This window comes from Arvicanthis niloticus, chromosome 3, assembly GCF_011762505.2.
Source record: "Arvicanthis niloticus isolate mArvNil1 chromosome 3, mArvNil1.pat.X, whole genome shotgun sequence".
NCBI classification, from domain to species: Eukaryota; Metazoa; Chordata; class Mammalia; order Rodentia; family Muridae; genus Arvicanthis; species Arvicanthis niloticus.
Genome location: NC_047660.1, coordinates 54,880,439 through 54,896,652, shown reverse-complemented (window position 1 = coordinate 54,896,652; position 16,214 = coordinate 54,880,439). Strand labels below are relative to the sequence as shown.

Here is a 16,214-nt window from a genome sequence, read left to right as displayed (position 1 = left end):
TTCTACACCACAGTGGAAGGAATCCATCCCCAAAGGTCCTTCCTTTGTATAAATCATGCCACCACAATCGACGCTTCAATAAAAATGAATATTTATGAAATGTAAAATGACTTGGATTAACTTATTCCAATTTCATCCTCTAAATTTAGAGGTTTTTTTTTTTTTTTTTCTTTAAATCATGCCAAAATGTAGATTTTGATTACAAAAGCAAGTTGGGGGAATATATATACTTGACAAGAAAAAGAGAGCAATTTTTTTTTTTAAGTTGAAAGATGACAAAGGATGACAGAAAGGTGGCTGGTTGGACTAAAAACAGCAGAGACCATTTTCGAAGTATCTGTTTAATTCAACAACAAAGCCACATTAGACAAAGCAAGTTGTTTAAAACAACACAAAGTGTAAAGCCGAAACAACCAACCATCCGCATCTCATGGCACAGCCCAAATCCAGCCTTTCCTTTCTCAGCTATCCTGCCCAAGCTTCCTCAGGCGTCCAGACTGTTAGCTTGAGCCTTGTCCACACAGGAATCAGCATGCTGATCTGACCTGGCCTTTGCAGCTCCTGCATCTTGGCAATCTCTCTATTCCTAGAGACGCCCCATCTTTTCTGCCTGCATGCTGCACCCTTGAGGCTGACCCATCATTCATTTAACTAGTCCCTGTTGATGGGCACCTGTGATGCTTCCAATCTCCCTGCTGCAGATGAAGCTCCAGCCAACAGCCTGGTACAGTCCTTATTTGGCATGTGTGTGAGCAAATCTGGAAGGCAAATTCCCAGAAATTGAATTCCTGAGTTCGAAGGTAAATGTGCATTTAAATTTTTGGTAGATGCAGCCAAGTTCCCTTCCATAAGAGTGGAGCCGGCTGACACCATCTAACAACATACAAGTATACATGCCTACATGCCCCCCCCCCTCTCTCTCTCTCTCTCTCTCTCTCTCTCTATATATATATATATATATATATATATATATATATATATATATATCTACACCAACAGAATAGATCATTGTTTCTGGATTTTTGCCAATCTGAAAAAGGGAAACTGGTATTTGCATTTTCCTCATTGAGTGAACTTGAACATTTTTATGTGTTTAGAGACCAACTATACTTTCTTTGGGGATAAAGTGTTCAAAACCTCTGCCTGATTTGTAATCACTGTTGCATTTTTTCTTACAAAATTCTAGAAGCTTCTAATGTACTAGGGAAACTAGTCCTTGCCTTTTGGTACATGCTGCTGTACCCTAGGCTGTCTTCTGACTTTGCTTGTGTGGTTTTTAAAAATTTATTTAATGTGTATGGGTTTTTTATCTACAACATCTATGCACTGTGCACATGCCCCCAGATGCCAAAAGAAGGTGTCAGATCCCTTGGAACTGAAGTTGTAAACGGTAGTGAGTCACCATGTAAATGCTGGGTACTGAACTCAGGTCCACTGGAAGAGCAGCAAGTACTCTTAATTACTGAGCCATCTCTCCAGCCCCACACAGACTTTTAATGTAATCTAATTACCAGCCTCTTGAGTTTCTAGCTGTAGATGTAAAAGCCTTCCTCACACTACAATTATAAAGAAATTCTCCTTTTCTCACACTCATTTCCTTTTGTGCTCTTAACTGAAGAGAGCAGTATGGTATTATATGCTGGTAATCTCAGCATTCAGGAGACTACAACAGGAAGACTGCTGAAAGTTCAAAGCCAGCATGGGTTACATAGTGAGTTCAAAACCAACCTGAGATGCACATTAAAACTATATCAAAAGCAATATATATGCATGCATTCATACATACAACATGGGAAGAGTGGTTACATCAGAAACTCTAGAACACAATACATCTACCAGCCCCACTGTGTGACCTTGGATAAGTTATCTGACCTCCCTAGCCTGCTTCCACATTCATAATGGGGATAATGGTGGTTAATGCATCATTGCACTGTTGTGAAAATTAACTGTATTAATGTAGTTTCCCTGTGGTGCCTGGTGTGTAACATAACAGTAAGTGTGGGCTGTTACCATCCTGTCTGCTTGGGATTTAACTTTTTTTAAGGTGTGATGACTAGAAATAGCATCAGTCTAACCCCACATGTCTTCCTAGCTGCCCCTATACCAAATTCCCCACAGACCTGAGATGCCACCTTGACAAACATCATCTTCCTGATTCTTGTTGCTTTGTTTGCACATTTCTAATGGCCTTGTCAGTCTGACATGCTACCATGTAAGCAGTAACCAGTTACCCAAGCCTGCTCATGTTTCCATCCATTCAAGGTGGCCCAGAGGAAAGAAACATTAAAAAGGCTTGAAGGTTTGAATCTTACCTTCTTGTAAAATGTTAATCTGCCACCAGGCTGCAGCTGATAAAAGGGTACAGCCATCTTACAGAATACAAAGAAGGAAAAGCTGAGATGACCAGTTTAGCTCCAAAAGCATTCGATGTGAGTGCATGCCTGGGACTGGCTAGGCAAAGCAGTCCTAAACAAATGGGTCTTGTTATCTAAAGGGGGGCTCCACTGGCCACAGGGCTCTTGAGAGAATGGGGTGCAGATAACAACAGACTTAATGGATGATACAGAGACATGAGGAGAGCAGAGGGCTGAGGCTGCAATGGAGAAGAATATAAACTTTCCAACTAGGAATATGAAGACTTTCATATTCACCATGGTCACAAAACTCTTAAGATATAGTGAGGCACAGCGTTGCTGGAATCAAAAGCAACTTCTCTAGCCTTTCTTGCTCTCAGTTACTTTAGATCTCTCCCTACTAGAGACCCTCCAGCCTTCCATGTGACTGGGAGATATGACACAAGATGGCTGCCCGTGTTCCCCTTATACTTGACTTTTAAAAATCATTAAGTTTGGAGGTATGCAGCACGTATCAGAAGTCTCCTTCCATCTTTGCTGCAGATAACCCCTGGGATGTGTTGTCTGTGTCTGTCACTGTATTTATGGTTCAAAAAAAAAAAAAAAAAAACCAGCGTTGAAACCTCCATGTTGGATTCAACCGTATTTCTACTTTGCACTTAAGGAACGCTTGTTTGAACTGAGCAGCACAAGGTTAATGACTTAGCAAAATCTCCTAGCCTCTCCTCTCCCCTTTCAAGTCTGAAGAGATCAAGATAAGATATTTCCACTGTCTACAGAAATATCCAGCAGTCTTGTGATTATGGCCAGGTCAATGGGTCATCAGCCACCAGGTTTATGATACCGCACTCCAAATTAGAGAGATACCTAGAAGCCTACAGTGATGTCAGCTCCTAACCTAAAACCCTGTCCCTAACCCTCTCTGCCCGAAGATAAAAGGAGCTTGAAAAACCAGTTAACCTGGCCACCTTCTTCTGGTTCTGCTAGCTTACCAAATAAATCTTTCTCTTTGTCCCCACTCTTTCTAAAATATTCAGGTCCTCTTCCAAGTGGCAGGTACATGAACTTGGATTCTGAACCGGGGACAGTGAGAAGCTGTCAGGGATGAATACTCGAAAGAGTGGAGGCTAGAAGTATTACAATGGGGTTGACAAGGTAGGTGGCTTAGCAGGTAAAAGGGCAACAAGAGCTACATTCTGAATTCAACTCCTGGGTCCTGAGTGGTGCAAAGAGAAAACTGAGTCACACAGGTAATCAGCTGATCTTCCCACGTGCACCTGGGGCTTAAGGGAGACGCACAGACACGTCCTAGAAGCTTCATCCATAGTACAAGGAGTTTCTGCAAACGGGGGAGACAAGCCCTTGAAACAGCTACAAACTGGGGAGGATTCTTGAACCAGCTCTGGTCTAAAATTCCACTTCAAAATCCAAGTTCGCGGCGTTAGGTCTGCCTCCAGTGCTTTTGTGAACAGGCACAGCTAGATGCTCCTAGAGGCCTAGGTGAGAAGAAAGACTAAGGCTGGGCTCCCACCATACTCTTACTAGCCCCCAAATACGGAGCTGCAGACCTGCAAACGGGCTGGGTCAATCCCAATGCTAGATTTTTTTCAGAGCGAGACTCAAACAAAGAGAAGCTCCCAGGCAGGAGACTGTCCCGCTGAGCTCCCGCCCCTCCCGGGCTTGGGGGGGGGGGGAAGGGTGCGGTTGGGGAGGGACGGACTGGAGAAGGGGGGCGCGCTGCTTCTTCGCGCACGCGCAGACCCCGACCTGGGACCCACCCGCGGCCCCGCACGTCTTCTTCCGGGAGGGCGCTGTGCGCAGGCTCCACGCGCATGCTCAGCAGTCGTGCCGTCTTACCTGCTACGGGGATCGGCTTGGTTCTTCCAGGCAAGGCTTCCTCCGCGCGGATGACTTTCGAAACTGGGTCGCCCATCCTCCGTACCGGGATGGAGCTGGAGAGGATCTGGAGAGCCCTTCTAGAGGCGGAGAGCATGGGCGGCGTGTCCGTCTCGCGGGGCAGACCTCCAGGCCTGGCTCTCTCTGAGGGACAAAGTTCCCAGAGTACGTGAAGCGGCGCGGGCCAAAATTTATGCTGGCTGGGCGCCACCGCGGGGTGTTAAGAGTTCCTGCCGTTTCCCAACCTCCGTAGCCAGGGTTCCGGGTGCGATGTATTCACGCAACCACAAAGTAGAAAAGGGAAATCAATGTGTGTGTGCATAAAAAGGCAGCGAGCTAGAAGAAAGGCAGACGTATAAAAGGATGGATAGGCGGACAGCTAGGAAATTTGTTTCTATCGGAGCCATCTTAATAAGTCGATCCAAAGCGAAACCAAAGCATAATTCTCAACACCACAAGGATCAAGTACTCAACGTGAAATGCGTGTGTATAAATGTATAAATACAAGCCCATCTCACGGCCCATAAAATAAACAATGCAGGCACAAATATATTGTTAAACGCTGTTTAGGTGAATCTTATGAGAGAATATTCCTAAACCGAGTCTCCAGCCTTAATCTTTAGGTGGCTAGGACCAGATGAGTGATTTCAGAGATCCTGTAGGAGATTTTGGTTTACACACTGCCAAAATGGGCGGATAGTCTCACATGAAGGAAGGAACTGAGGATTAGCACCCACAGGGATTTGAAGCTTTGAACCTAAGCTTCTCCGTGGGTTTAGTTACCACTGTGTTTTCATGTGGGACTGTAATATAAGGACTAGGATTAGCATACTGCATAGAATGTTGCCAGACACACAATGTTAAACAGATTAAGGTGTTTACCTTATAATGTAGAAGTCCCCTGGGCCAACTTGTCTCAACAGTTTACTTTCCACTTGCTTTTGCAGTGAAAATACGCCAAATAAGCAGGTTCTTTCTACAAGGCCTTGCCTCCAGGCTTGAAGGGGGCCTGGCCACTAAAGAAAAAAAATGTGTCAAAAAAAAATTGTACTTCTAATTTACTGCCCTTTGATTCACACTGACTTGCTTTTTCTTTTTTTTTTTTTTTTGGTTGATGGAACATGGGAAACATGCAAAAAAAACTTTGTAAGAAAACTTCATAACTAAATATTGTGTAACGGAAGAATCTGTAATGTTACGGGAAACTACTTGTGTAATGTTAGGTACCCCAGAACCACAGTCCATAAATACTTGGTATGTAAGATATATATAAATGCACACATTTCTACTTTCCTACTAAGGAGAAATGAGTTTAAAAATACATAAAAGCAATGTTCAGAGTTTTATTTTTCAGAGTTGCCGGTTTCTTACCAAAGTTCTTTCCTGCCTTGTGGTCCTGAGAACCCAACTCAGAACATCAGGATTGGTGCAGGTACCTTTACCTGCTGAGCCATCTCTCTGGCCCAACTTTAAACATTTTGAAGGGTTCTCTGTACACTGGTTAAATGTTCTCAGTGACCCTAATGGTTATGCTACACTCATGCAAACAAACATTTTGAAGAAAAACAGTATCTAAATTTCTTTAAAGTTTCCTTTATACAAGTTTAACCTCATTTAACAAAATCGCTGTATTAGCTGAGTTGTTTCTTGTCTTGTTTGTTCATTACAAAGTCTCTCTGTATAGCCCTGGCATGGAATTCAGAGACTCACCTTTCTCTGCCTCCTAAATCCTGGGATTAAAGCTGTGGCTACCATACCAAACCTCTGAGATTTGTTTTCAGAGGAGAGAAATAATTAATGTTATTTCCAAGGCTAGGCATTGCTTTTCTTCAGACTGCAACCATTTCTGAGCTAGCCTCCATATTTACTGTCACGTGCTGTGATTACATCCTAATTACACTAGGCCTTCTGACACATTGTAACAATTTATATCCTTCAAGATACAGTGTACACATTCTCTTTTCAACAACAAAGAATCTTTTAAGTATGTCAACCTAGAAGAAAACAGTCTCCCACTAGGAAGGATCCTGGCTCTTCATCCATAGTGAGTGGGTTAAAAAGAGAGCTCAGTCATTCTCTTTCTTCTGGGACCTTAGTCTAGACCCAAAACCTACATAAAAATGTTGGGTGTGGTAACACACTTATTGTAATTGAGGGTGCAACAAAACCACCAAACTGGACCACTCCATGGTAGAATAAAAGGTTTATTGGCAATAAAACTAACCAAGGGTATCTTGGGGCAGGGTAAAGAGACAAACTAGCAGAAAAGCAGGTTTTATATGACAGTAAGGTGGTGATCTTTGAACTGTTATAAGTTATCTGGGTTGATTGGGACCTAGGTGCCTTTGCCTGAGGTAGTTGTCTTTGGGAAAAGACTTAAGGTGGTTCCTGGTAAACAGAACCTTCATTAGATCTGATCTTCTAGTAAACAGAAACCTGCCTTTAAGCTTGTTTACCTGGTAACAACACTCCTACTGCTTACCTTGCCGAAGTCCTTCTGTAGGACAGTGTCATCAACACTGCCATTTTGGGCTTCCACTTTGGACCTAACACTTGCAACCCTAGAAGCACTGGGGAGGCAGAAACAGGAAGATCCCTGAAGCTTACTACCCAGCCAATTTAGTTAGCCTACTTGGTGAGCTCCAGGCCAGGACGACATACCTCAAATAAATAAATAAATAAATAAATAAATAAATAAATAAATGGCACACCCAAGGAATGGAAAAATGATACTCAGTGTTGACTTCTTATCTCAACAAGAATACAATCAAATGAACTTGCACTCACAAAATAACAGGGAAAACTGATACCATGACTGAGGCAACTTTTTTTTTTTTTTTTTGGTTTTTCGAGACAGGGTTTCTCTGTGTAGCTCTGACTGTCCTGGAACTCACTCTGTAGACCAGGCTAGCCTCGAACTCAGAAATCCGCCTGCCTCTGCCTCCCAAGTGCTGGGATTAAAGGCGTGCGCCACCACCGCCTGGCAAGGCAACTCTTATAAAGGAAAACATTTAACTGGACTAGCTTACAATTTCAGAGGTTTAGTCTTTGATCATCATGGTGGGAAGCATGGCAGCATCCAGGCAGACATGGTGCTAGAACGGTAGCTGAGAATTCTATGTCTTGATCCGCAGACAGCAGAAGGAGACTGGATTCCATACTTGAGCATAGGAGACCTCAAAGCCTGCCCTCACAGGATACACTTACTCCAACAAGGCCACACCTCCTACTAGTGCTACTCCCCATGGGACACAGTTAGCTACCTCGTTACAAATGCCTGGCATTTGGCTGTCACCCCTACTCTTTATTAAACTGCAAATACAGCAAAGGTATTCTGGAATGCTCACAAGCATTCAATCACATGACTCTATGGGGATCATACCTATTCAACCCATCACAAGAGGCAAGAGGATTAAGCATGTAAGGCTGCCCTCAGCTATAGAGTGAGTTTGAGGCTAGCCTGAGCTACATGAGCTGTGTATCCCAATCAAAAAACAATAAAAACCCTATTAAAAAATCAATACACAAAATCATTTTCATCTTGCCTGGATCAGGAAGCTGATTGTTTTCTAAGGTTGTGTATACATACTACTTCCCTAATAAAAACATACTTGTTTCTTGATCACCAATGTCAGTATTTGGCTGTTTTACTTTACTATGCATTTGTATTACAACTACTCATAGATTCTGCTGGAAGCTTCCTTGGTTAACGAGGTAGCTAACTGTGTCCCATCACAGGCTACGCCTCAGTGGGATCATGCACATGGAGGACTTGAGCCTTGAAGAAGAAAAGGCCAGTGGCTCAGAGAAGGTGCTCTAGAGCCAACAAATGCCTGGCATTTGGCTGTCACCCCTACTCTTTATTAAACTGCAAATACAGCAAAGGTATTCTGGAATGCTCACACAGATAAGGTTTCACTTACCTCAGTAGAGAGACACCCTTATAAATGAATAAACAAAAAGCTTAAGTGACATTTACATTTGCATACTTAAAACCAAGTGGCTTTATATACGGCCTGACTCCAGAAGATACAAAGCTGTCTGAAGAATTTAATTAATTGCATGGATTATTTTACTGAATTTTTAAGGGGAAAATGAAATAAGAATAGGCTTCATTACAACGCAGGAAGCTCCTGTTAGCTCTGTGTGCTTTATCTTTAACCTTCAGGCCAATCCCTTTTCAAAGTTTTGTAGGTGAAGAAACTCAGGCTCAGCAAGATGCCCAAACTACCAACGGGGAGAGCCTGGATTCAAATCTGAGTATTCCCAAGTCCCAAGTTCAAGGTCACAGCTTTAAAAAAAATAAATACAAAGTATCGTGGACCTGACTCAGATAAATGCCTCAGTTCTTCAACACTGACCTTGTCGTTTGGATCTGAGTGAAACACAGAATGCAATAATTTGGGTAAAAGGTAAAAAACACCCCACTTCAGGGTCCTTCTCAAGAGCAAGCATGTGTCTCCCACCATTCTTTCACCTCTTGTTTGCACACTAGCAGAGCCACCAGGTTCTAATTGGGTCATCCTTCCAGGGGAGAATGACTAGATGTAGCCTTGTGATGAAGTGACAATCCTGGAAGGGAGGTGTGGCTCCATACAGCTCCAAGGTCATATGACCTTAGAGGCAAGAGGCAAGTTTCCCTTTTAAGCTGTCTCCTCTCCTGATGGCTGACCATGAGAACCAGAGCTCAGCAACCAATACACTCTCAAGACGCAGCTGCAAGAAGGGCCTCCTCTCCTTTGTAGAGATGATGACTGTTCCTTAGTCTCCTTCCTTCTCCAAGCTAGTCTGGGTCCCCAATGAGCTCATACACCATAAGCTTTGACTGGCAACTTCCTAAATGTATGCTTCTTCTGCCTCCAGAATGCTGGAATTAAAGGTGTGCACCACCACCTAGCTAGAAAATTTATTATTTTTATATGTATGTACATGCATGGCTGCATAAGTTTATGTGTACCTCATGTAAACCAGCGACGAGATCAGAAGTTCTGGAACTGGAGCGACAGGCAGTGGTAAGCCATCTGATATAAGTGCTGGAAACCAAACCCAACTCCTCTGAAAGGACAGTAAGTGCTCTTGTCCCATGAGCTAGCTCTCCAACCCCTAAATCATATGTGTTAGAGCTAGGCCTGGAAGCATACTCCCATAATCCCAGCTACCTTGAATATTGAAATGAGATTATTATAAATTCCACAAATGGCTGGACTACAGGTAGGTTTCAGGACAATCCAGACAACTTCATGAGAACTTGTCCCAAAAAGAGGTTAGAGGAGAAAGCTGAGATATAGCACAGTAGAGTGCTTGCCTGGCCTTCATGAAGGCCTAGGTCCAGAGAGAGAGAGAGAGAGAGACAGAGACAGAGACAGAGACAGAGACAGAGACAGAGACACAGAGACAGAGACAGAGACCAATCACTTGGTATATTTGTTTTCTTGAGGGTTTATTATTAGTTTTTAATCTGTTTTCCTTTATAGCAGGGATTCACTACATAGCCCTAGCTGACCTCGAAGTCACTTAGGCACCAGACTGGCCTTGAACTTACAAGGCTGAGCACCACTGCACCTCACTGTTTTGTTTTCCTTGATGATAATTAAATAAGATAGGAAAGCACCTAGAAAACTTCCTCACATGCCGTTTTTAGCTATGACTGTAGATAGTTAATCATATAATCAAGAGAGATACACCTTCTCCTCAACACAGTAAGCTCTATGCAACCAGGAATCATGTCAGTATTTGGTGATTACTGCTTGCCAAAACAACAACAACAACAACAACAAAAAAAAAAAAAAAACCAAAAAACCCACTGCAGGCTAGACACTCAGTACATACTGAGCCAATATTGACAGAATGACTGCATGGACCAGTTTCAGCATCTCCTGACCATCTCCATGAATCCATATCTGTCTTCCTCATCACTACAGGATGCTCAGTGGGCTGGAGACTTATAGCACTCCTCACACATTCAGAGGTAGGAGGATCGAGAATCTGAGGATAGCCTGAACTACATAGAAAGGAAGGAAGGAAAGACAGACTCCTCAGTAGCTCTTATTTTATTATCTGAATGTCCTAAGATTTGTGTAAAACTTAAACATACACACACACACACACACACACACACACAAACCTGTTGACCTGGGCTTGATTCCTAGAAACCCCAGTAGAAGGAGAGAACTGACTCCTTAAAGCTGTCCTCTGACCTCCACAAGCACAGGCACACGTGCACATACATACATACATACATACATATACATACATACATACATGCATATATACATACATACATACATACATACATATACATACATACATGCATATATACATACATACATATATACATACATACATACATATACACACATTGATGAGGAGGAGGAGGAGAAGAATGAGGATAAATAACAAACTTATTAACATTGCCTCTTCTTCTCTTATTATTTACTAATGAAGCAAGATCCCAGTGAGCTGATTCCACAGGCAACCTAATGTACCAACTGGGACACAGGACAAGCCCAGAGCACTGGAGGCCTCTTACAATATCACCCAAGTAAAGGCCTACATGGTATCCTGGTTTTGGATTAACCAGTCCTGTGACCTTTGACAAGGTGTTTACTGTGTCATCTTTTTTTCTCATTTGTGATGTTGAGAGGACAAGAGAGAGAAATCACAAGTTCTCCAAACTCATTGAATCACAAACATTTTAAGCTGACAGGGCATTGGGGTGGGGGTGGGGGGGGGAAGGGGCGATCATTGGGTGATTCTTAAGTTCACCTGTCCAAAGGTAGCATTGAAAAGTCACCTGCTGCATGCAGCTGCCAGGATCTTTGTGCCTAAGACATTACTCCCAAGCACACTAAGTCTGTCAAAACTGTGTGCTGAGTGACTGGGACTGAAGGGGTGAAGGTGGAGTATCTCATTGAAACGTACTTTAAGCACACTATTTTTAAGGCATTATTTCTATTATTTGTGTCAGAGTGGTTGTGTGCATATTCATGCAGGTGTCCACAATGCCAGGGGAGGGCACTGAATGGACCGGAGGTGGAGTTAAAGGTAGTTGTGATCTGCCCAGTGTAGATACTTCTAAATGAACTCAGGTCCTCTTCAAGAGCAGCAAGTGCCCTTAACTATTCAGCCATCTCTCCAGCCATCTCTCCACCATTCTAAAGCTTGCTGTGTAACATATGTATTTGAATATAACCATTGGTAACTCAGTGAAATATGTATAAAGATGGATAATGCAATGGACTATGTCCCTTTTTAAGGGACTTTTTTTTTTTTTTTGCTCTCAAAATCTATGTATATAAAATAGCATTCATCTTTTTTTCTTCAGTGCTATTGTAACAAAGTATAGCACAATACTCCCCCTCCGTGTGTGTGTGTGTGTGTGTGTGTGTGTGTGTGTGTGTGTAGAAAAAAAAAAACAGGGTGGTAGGTGGTTATGGTGGTCCATTTCTGTCATGCTAACATTTGGGAGGCTAGCATAGGAGGATCGCCTCAGGTTAAGGCCAGCCTGTGAACTCTATTAAGAGTTTTAGACCAGCCTGGAACAGTGTGAAATGCTGTCTAAAAACAAAACAATAGATGAAAATGGGGATGGAGAAGAAGAAGGAAACATAGCATTACACACCCACACTGAAATCTCCAGACAGTAAGCAGATGTTTACTGTCTTCATCCTTTCCCTCAAAACTATTAATAGCAATTAAAAAAAAAAAAAAAAACTCAGAAAAAGATAAAGCAGTTTAATGGCTCATTTATTAAATAGTTTGAACTCAGGGCACATGATAAACAGTTAATGAACTTTGTTGACTCTCTAATTACAAACACATTATCATTATTTGTGAAAGCTCAGAGTTGAGAGGAAAAAACAGGGGCTACAGCAACTAAATCTGCCCTCCACTCAGTGTTATCCAGAGAGTCTCCGCCAGCTTTCTGTTGCCCCTTGACCCTAAACCTCAGGCCAGTTTGGTCCACCCTGGGAGACTTCACTCACCTCTTCTGTGACATTTGTACACACCTTTCCCTCCCAGTCCCAGAGCTGCTCCAGCCTCCTTCCTCCCATTCCTGAGGTCAGGCTCTTGCAGGTTTGGAGACTGAGAGGAAGGATGAAGAAACAGGTCCATTTTCTGGTGATTGGATTGCCAGTCTGTCTATCTATAGATCACACTGCTGGCTCGGCTAAGCTGCTACTCTGTACAACTTCAATGGCACTGAACTTAGACACAGGAGCTCCACCACCAGAGCTTCCCTGGCTGCAGGGCCCTTTACTCCAGAACCCCAGGCACACATGTGTCTTATATCAGGGCTTTTGAAATGTTTTTCACATGTGATCCCTTTTCCTCCAAAAACTATTTACATGACCCAAGTATTCAGGTATATAAAATAGTTCTTGCAGATCAAATATTTACTGATAATAAATCATCAAGAAATATATTTTAGAGAAATTCTTTGATGTATATACATTTACTATTTGCTAAAGACAAAAGCAACCTTGCATAGTAATGAGACAGATGCACTTGTGAATTTTTACATGAAGCATTGCATCTTGTCTGAATATTTGATAGTCCAGGATTTAAAGCATCTTCAACATCTTTTAAGGTTGACTGACACTTTTGATTTTATAATCATCAATGCTGAGAACACTAGTTCACAGAAACGCACAGTACAAAATGACAGAAGTATATTTAAGGGCCTTTCAGGAATTAAAAAGTCTGCCCAATCCCAAACAAAAACCTATGTAACAATGTTTTATGAAACGTGAGTCAGCCAGCCACTCAAACCATAACTGCTAAAACCATACATTCTTATAAGACAACACAACAGAGAAACCAATCTGACACTTACACACCAAGGAAAGATGGCAGGAAAATACTGGAAAGATTTTTTTTCCCCAAAAAATTAAACTACTATTTCTACGAGAGCAGACAACTGTAAAAATAGTAAGAACACAAACATAACATACAAGAGTCTCTAACCGGAGCTGAGATGTTGCAGGCGCTGTTTGTTGGTACGGTGTGGTGTGATGTTAAGGATATGGGTATGCTCTATGTTCATGGCTACAGGGAAGCAGTACTATGCACCATGAACCAGTGCTTGTGGAAACACTCATTATCTATCTGGTTTTGAATTCACTTTCTACCCTTGGGCATTCAGAAACCTTTACCATTGCATTTTGTTGTTGTTGTTGCTATTGTTATGTTTTATTTTGCAACCCCCACATTATACGGTTATGACCCACAGTTTAAGAAGTCGGGCTCAAAATGAATTTATTTCATTTCCTTCCAAGGTTTCCCTAAGTCCAGGAGGAGTACATGTATGCTCACCTCACTATGCATACCAATGGGGCTCCTCTGCACCCCAGCTCCTCACTTCACAGTCGTTTCCTAGACAGGAAGAGTACAAAGCTGATCTCCAGGCATGTGCTGTCTGCAGACATTTCCCCCAGGAAAATCTGATTCTCTGTTACCAACTTAGCAGCAGCCATGGGCAAGTCTGGTTCCATTCGCTTTGGGGGAAAAAAAGTCCTGGAGACCTCTCCCTAAGGCAGGCCATCTATTCCTGTACTCTGGGGACTTGATGAATTGAGGGAGAAGTTGGGTCCTCCTTCAATTGTATAAAAATCTTTCTGGGGAGACAGAAGATTCTAGAAATTAGAAATTGGACCTAGGACCTCACATATGCTTGGCAACTGCCTTACCACTGCCCCCCCAAAATGTCTTTCATTTGGGGAGTCCTTGACTGCTCTAGGCTTTGAGTTATCTTGGCAACCTTCAGCGATACACTCTGTTGTAGAGCTGTCACATAGAGTCACAAGGAAATAGGACTGAAAAAAAAACACATCCCCCCCACCGTGTGTGTATGTGTGTGTGTGTGTGTGTGTGTGTGTGTGTGTGTGTGTGTGACACATGTTTGAACTGGGTATAATTTGCTTTTTCATTTTTTAAACAGGATACACTGGATAGTTTTATGTCAAGTTGATACAAGCTAGAGTCATCAGAGAGGAGAGAGCCTCAACTGGGAAAATGTTCCATGAGATCAGGATGTAGGCAAGCCTTTAGAACATTTGGGGGGTTGGGAGGGGGCTGTTCATCACAACAAAGCATGTAGCTATGGCTGTTCTGGAACTCTGTAGACCAGACTGGCATCAAACTCAGAGACTCACCTGTCTCTACTACCTGAGTACTGGGATTAAAGGACTGTGCCACCATCACCGCTTGCTAGAACGTTTTCTTAATTAGTGATTGATATGGGAGGGCCCAGCTTATTATCAGTGCTGCTACTCCTGGTCCTGAGTTTTTTAAGAAAGCAGGCTGAACCCCTCCTTCCCAGGAGTTGACTCCGGTCCTCCTCTTGCCTCTCCACTGCAGGCACCAGGAGCAACTCAAAATCATGTTCATCGGAGGTCCCAATACCAGGAAGAATTATCACATTGGAGAGGGTGAGGTGTTTTACCAGCTGGAGGGAGACACGGTGCTCCCAGTCCTGGAGCAAGGAGAACACTGGGACATAGTTATACGACAGGGAGAGATATTCCTCCTGCCTGCCAGGGTGTGCCACTCCCCACAGAATTTCCCAACACCATGGGGCTGGTGATTGAGAGAAGGTGGCTGGAGAGCTGGATGGGCTGAGGTACTATGTGGGGGACACTGAGGATGTCCTTTATGAGAAATGGTTCCATTGTAAGGACCTTGGGACGCTGTTAGCACCCATCATCCAAGAGTTCTTCCACTCTGAGCACTACCAAACAGGAAAGCCAAGCCCTGACCAGCTGCTCAAGGAGCCGCCATTACCTCCAAGTACACCGTCTATCATGAAGCCCATGTCACGGAAGACCTGGCTAGATGGCCACTCCAGGGAGCTTCAGGCAGGCACATCCCTAAGCCTGTATAGGGACAGCTATGAGACCCAGGCCATCGCTCACAGACAAGGTAGCAGCAAAGGCCCAAGACAGGATACAGATGTGTGGCTAAAGCAACTGGAGGGCTCCTCTAAGGTGACAATGTGAGGGCAGTGTGTGACCCTAGCCCCAGATGACAGCCTGTTGGTGCCAGCTGGGAACTCATACGTGTGGGAGTGAACACAAGGCTCTGTGACCCTGCCTGTAAGAAGCCACTGGGTTGACCCTCCTCTGTGGGCCGCCAAGCAGCCACAGGGTGCCTGAGTGCTATCCTGGTAGCTGCCCTTTCCAGACAGCTCTTTCAGCCTCATTGCATCTCCATGGACATCACTAGGCTCCTTGCGTGGTTGTGTGTTGTCACTGCCATTCACCCCCCTGCCATGCTCAGCCCAGGATGCTGAGGGGACTCCTAGGGTACCATAGTTCCCCTCTCTTCTAACAGCCATAGCCCTACACTGTCATCTAGGTATGCATTGTCCCCATGAGCCTACCAGCCTGACACTAAGAAGTCTCTCAATAAAGGCATCCTGCTGAAAAAAATAAATAAATAAATAAATAAATAAATAAATAAATAAAAAAGAAAAAGAAAGAAAGAAAGAAAAGGAAAGAAAAGAAAGGAGGCTGAATAAGCCATGAGGGGAAAGCCAGTAAGCAGCACCCTCCATGGCCTCTGCATCAGCTCCTGCCTCCAGATTCCTGCCCTGTTTGAGTTCCTGTTTTGACTTTCTTTAATGATGAACTGTGATGCAAATGTATAAGTCAAATAAGCCCTTTCCTCTCCAGCTTGCTTTGGTCATGGTGTTTCATCCAATAGTAATCCTGACTAAAACACAGTCTTACATTATAACCCTTGCTGACCTGGAATTCACTCTGTAGACTAGGCTGACCTCACACTTCTGAATACTGAAATGAAAGGCATTCACTACCATGACTGGCTATTTTGCATTTTCCCATCACGCTTTTCGATTTTAAAATTTCCCAGAGTAAATATATAGATACTTATTTAACAAAATAAATAAGTGCAAAGATGAGCCGCCGAGTCTTAGTAAAAAGGACCAGTAAGCCACTTAGTTCA

At 43.3% G+C, this 16,214-nt stretch overlaps 1 protein-coding gene and 1 pseudogene across 2 annotated transcripts in view; one reads left to right on the top strand and one right to left on the bottom strand.

Moving 5' to 3' along the window:
- Positions 1 to 4,512, bottom strand: part of Msra (methionine sulfoxide reductase A) — a 311,518-nt gene extending 307,006 nt beyond the window's left edge. Inside the window, exon 1 of one of the 2 annotated variants that reach the window (XM_034498957.2) lies at positions 4,212 to 4,512. In XM_034498957.2, coding sequence (XP_034354848.1) covers positions 4,212 to 4,347 — 136 coding nt within the window. In that variant the 5' untranslated portion in view covers positions 4,348 to 4,512. The remainder of the gene's footprint in view (positions 1 to 4,211) is intronic. The other variant, XM_076930854.1, reaches the window with a different exon arrangement.
- A 10,044-nt stretch (positions 4,513 to 14,556) lies between these two features.
- LOC117705591 (3-hydroxyanthranilate 3,4-dioxygenase pseudogene) lies at positions 14,557 to 15,403 on the top strand (annotated as a pseudogene).
- The last annotated feature ends 811 nt before the right edge of the window (positions 15,404 to 16,214 follow it).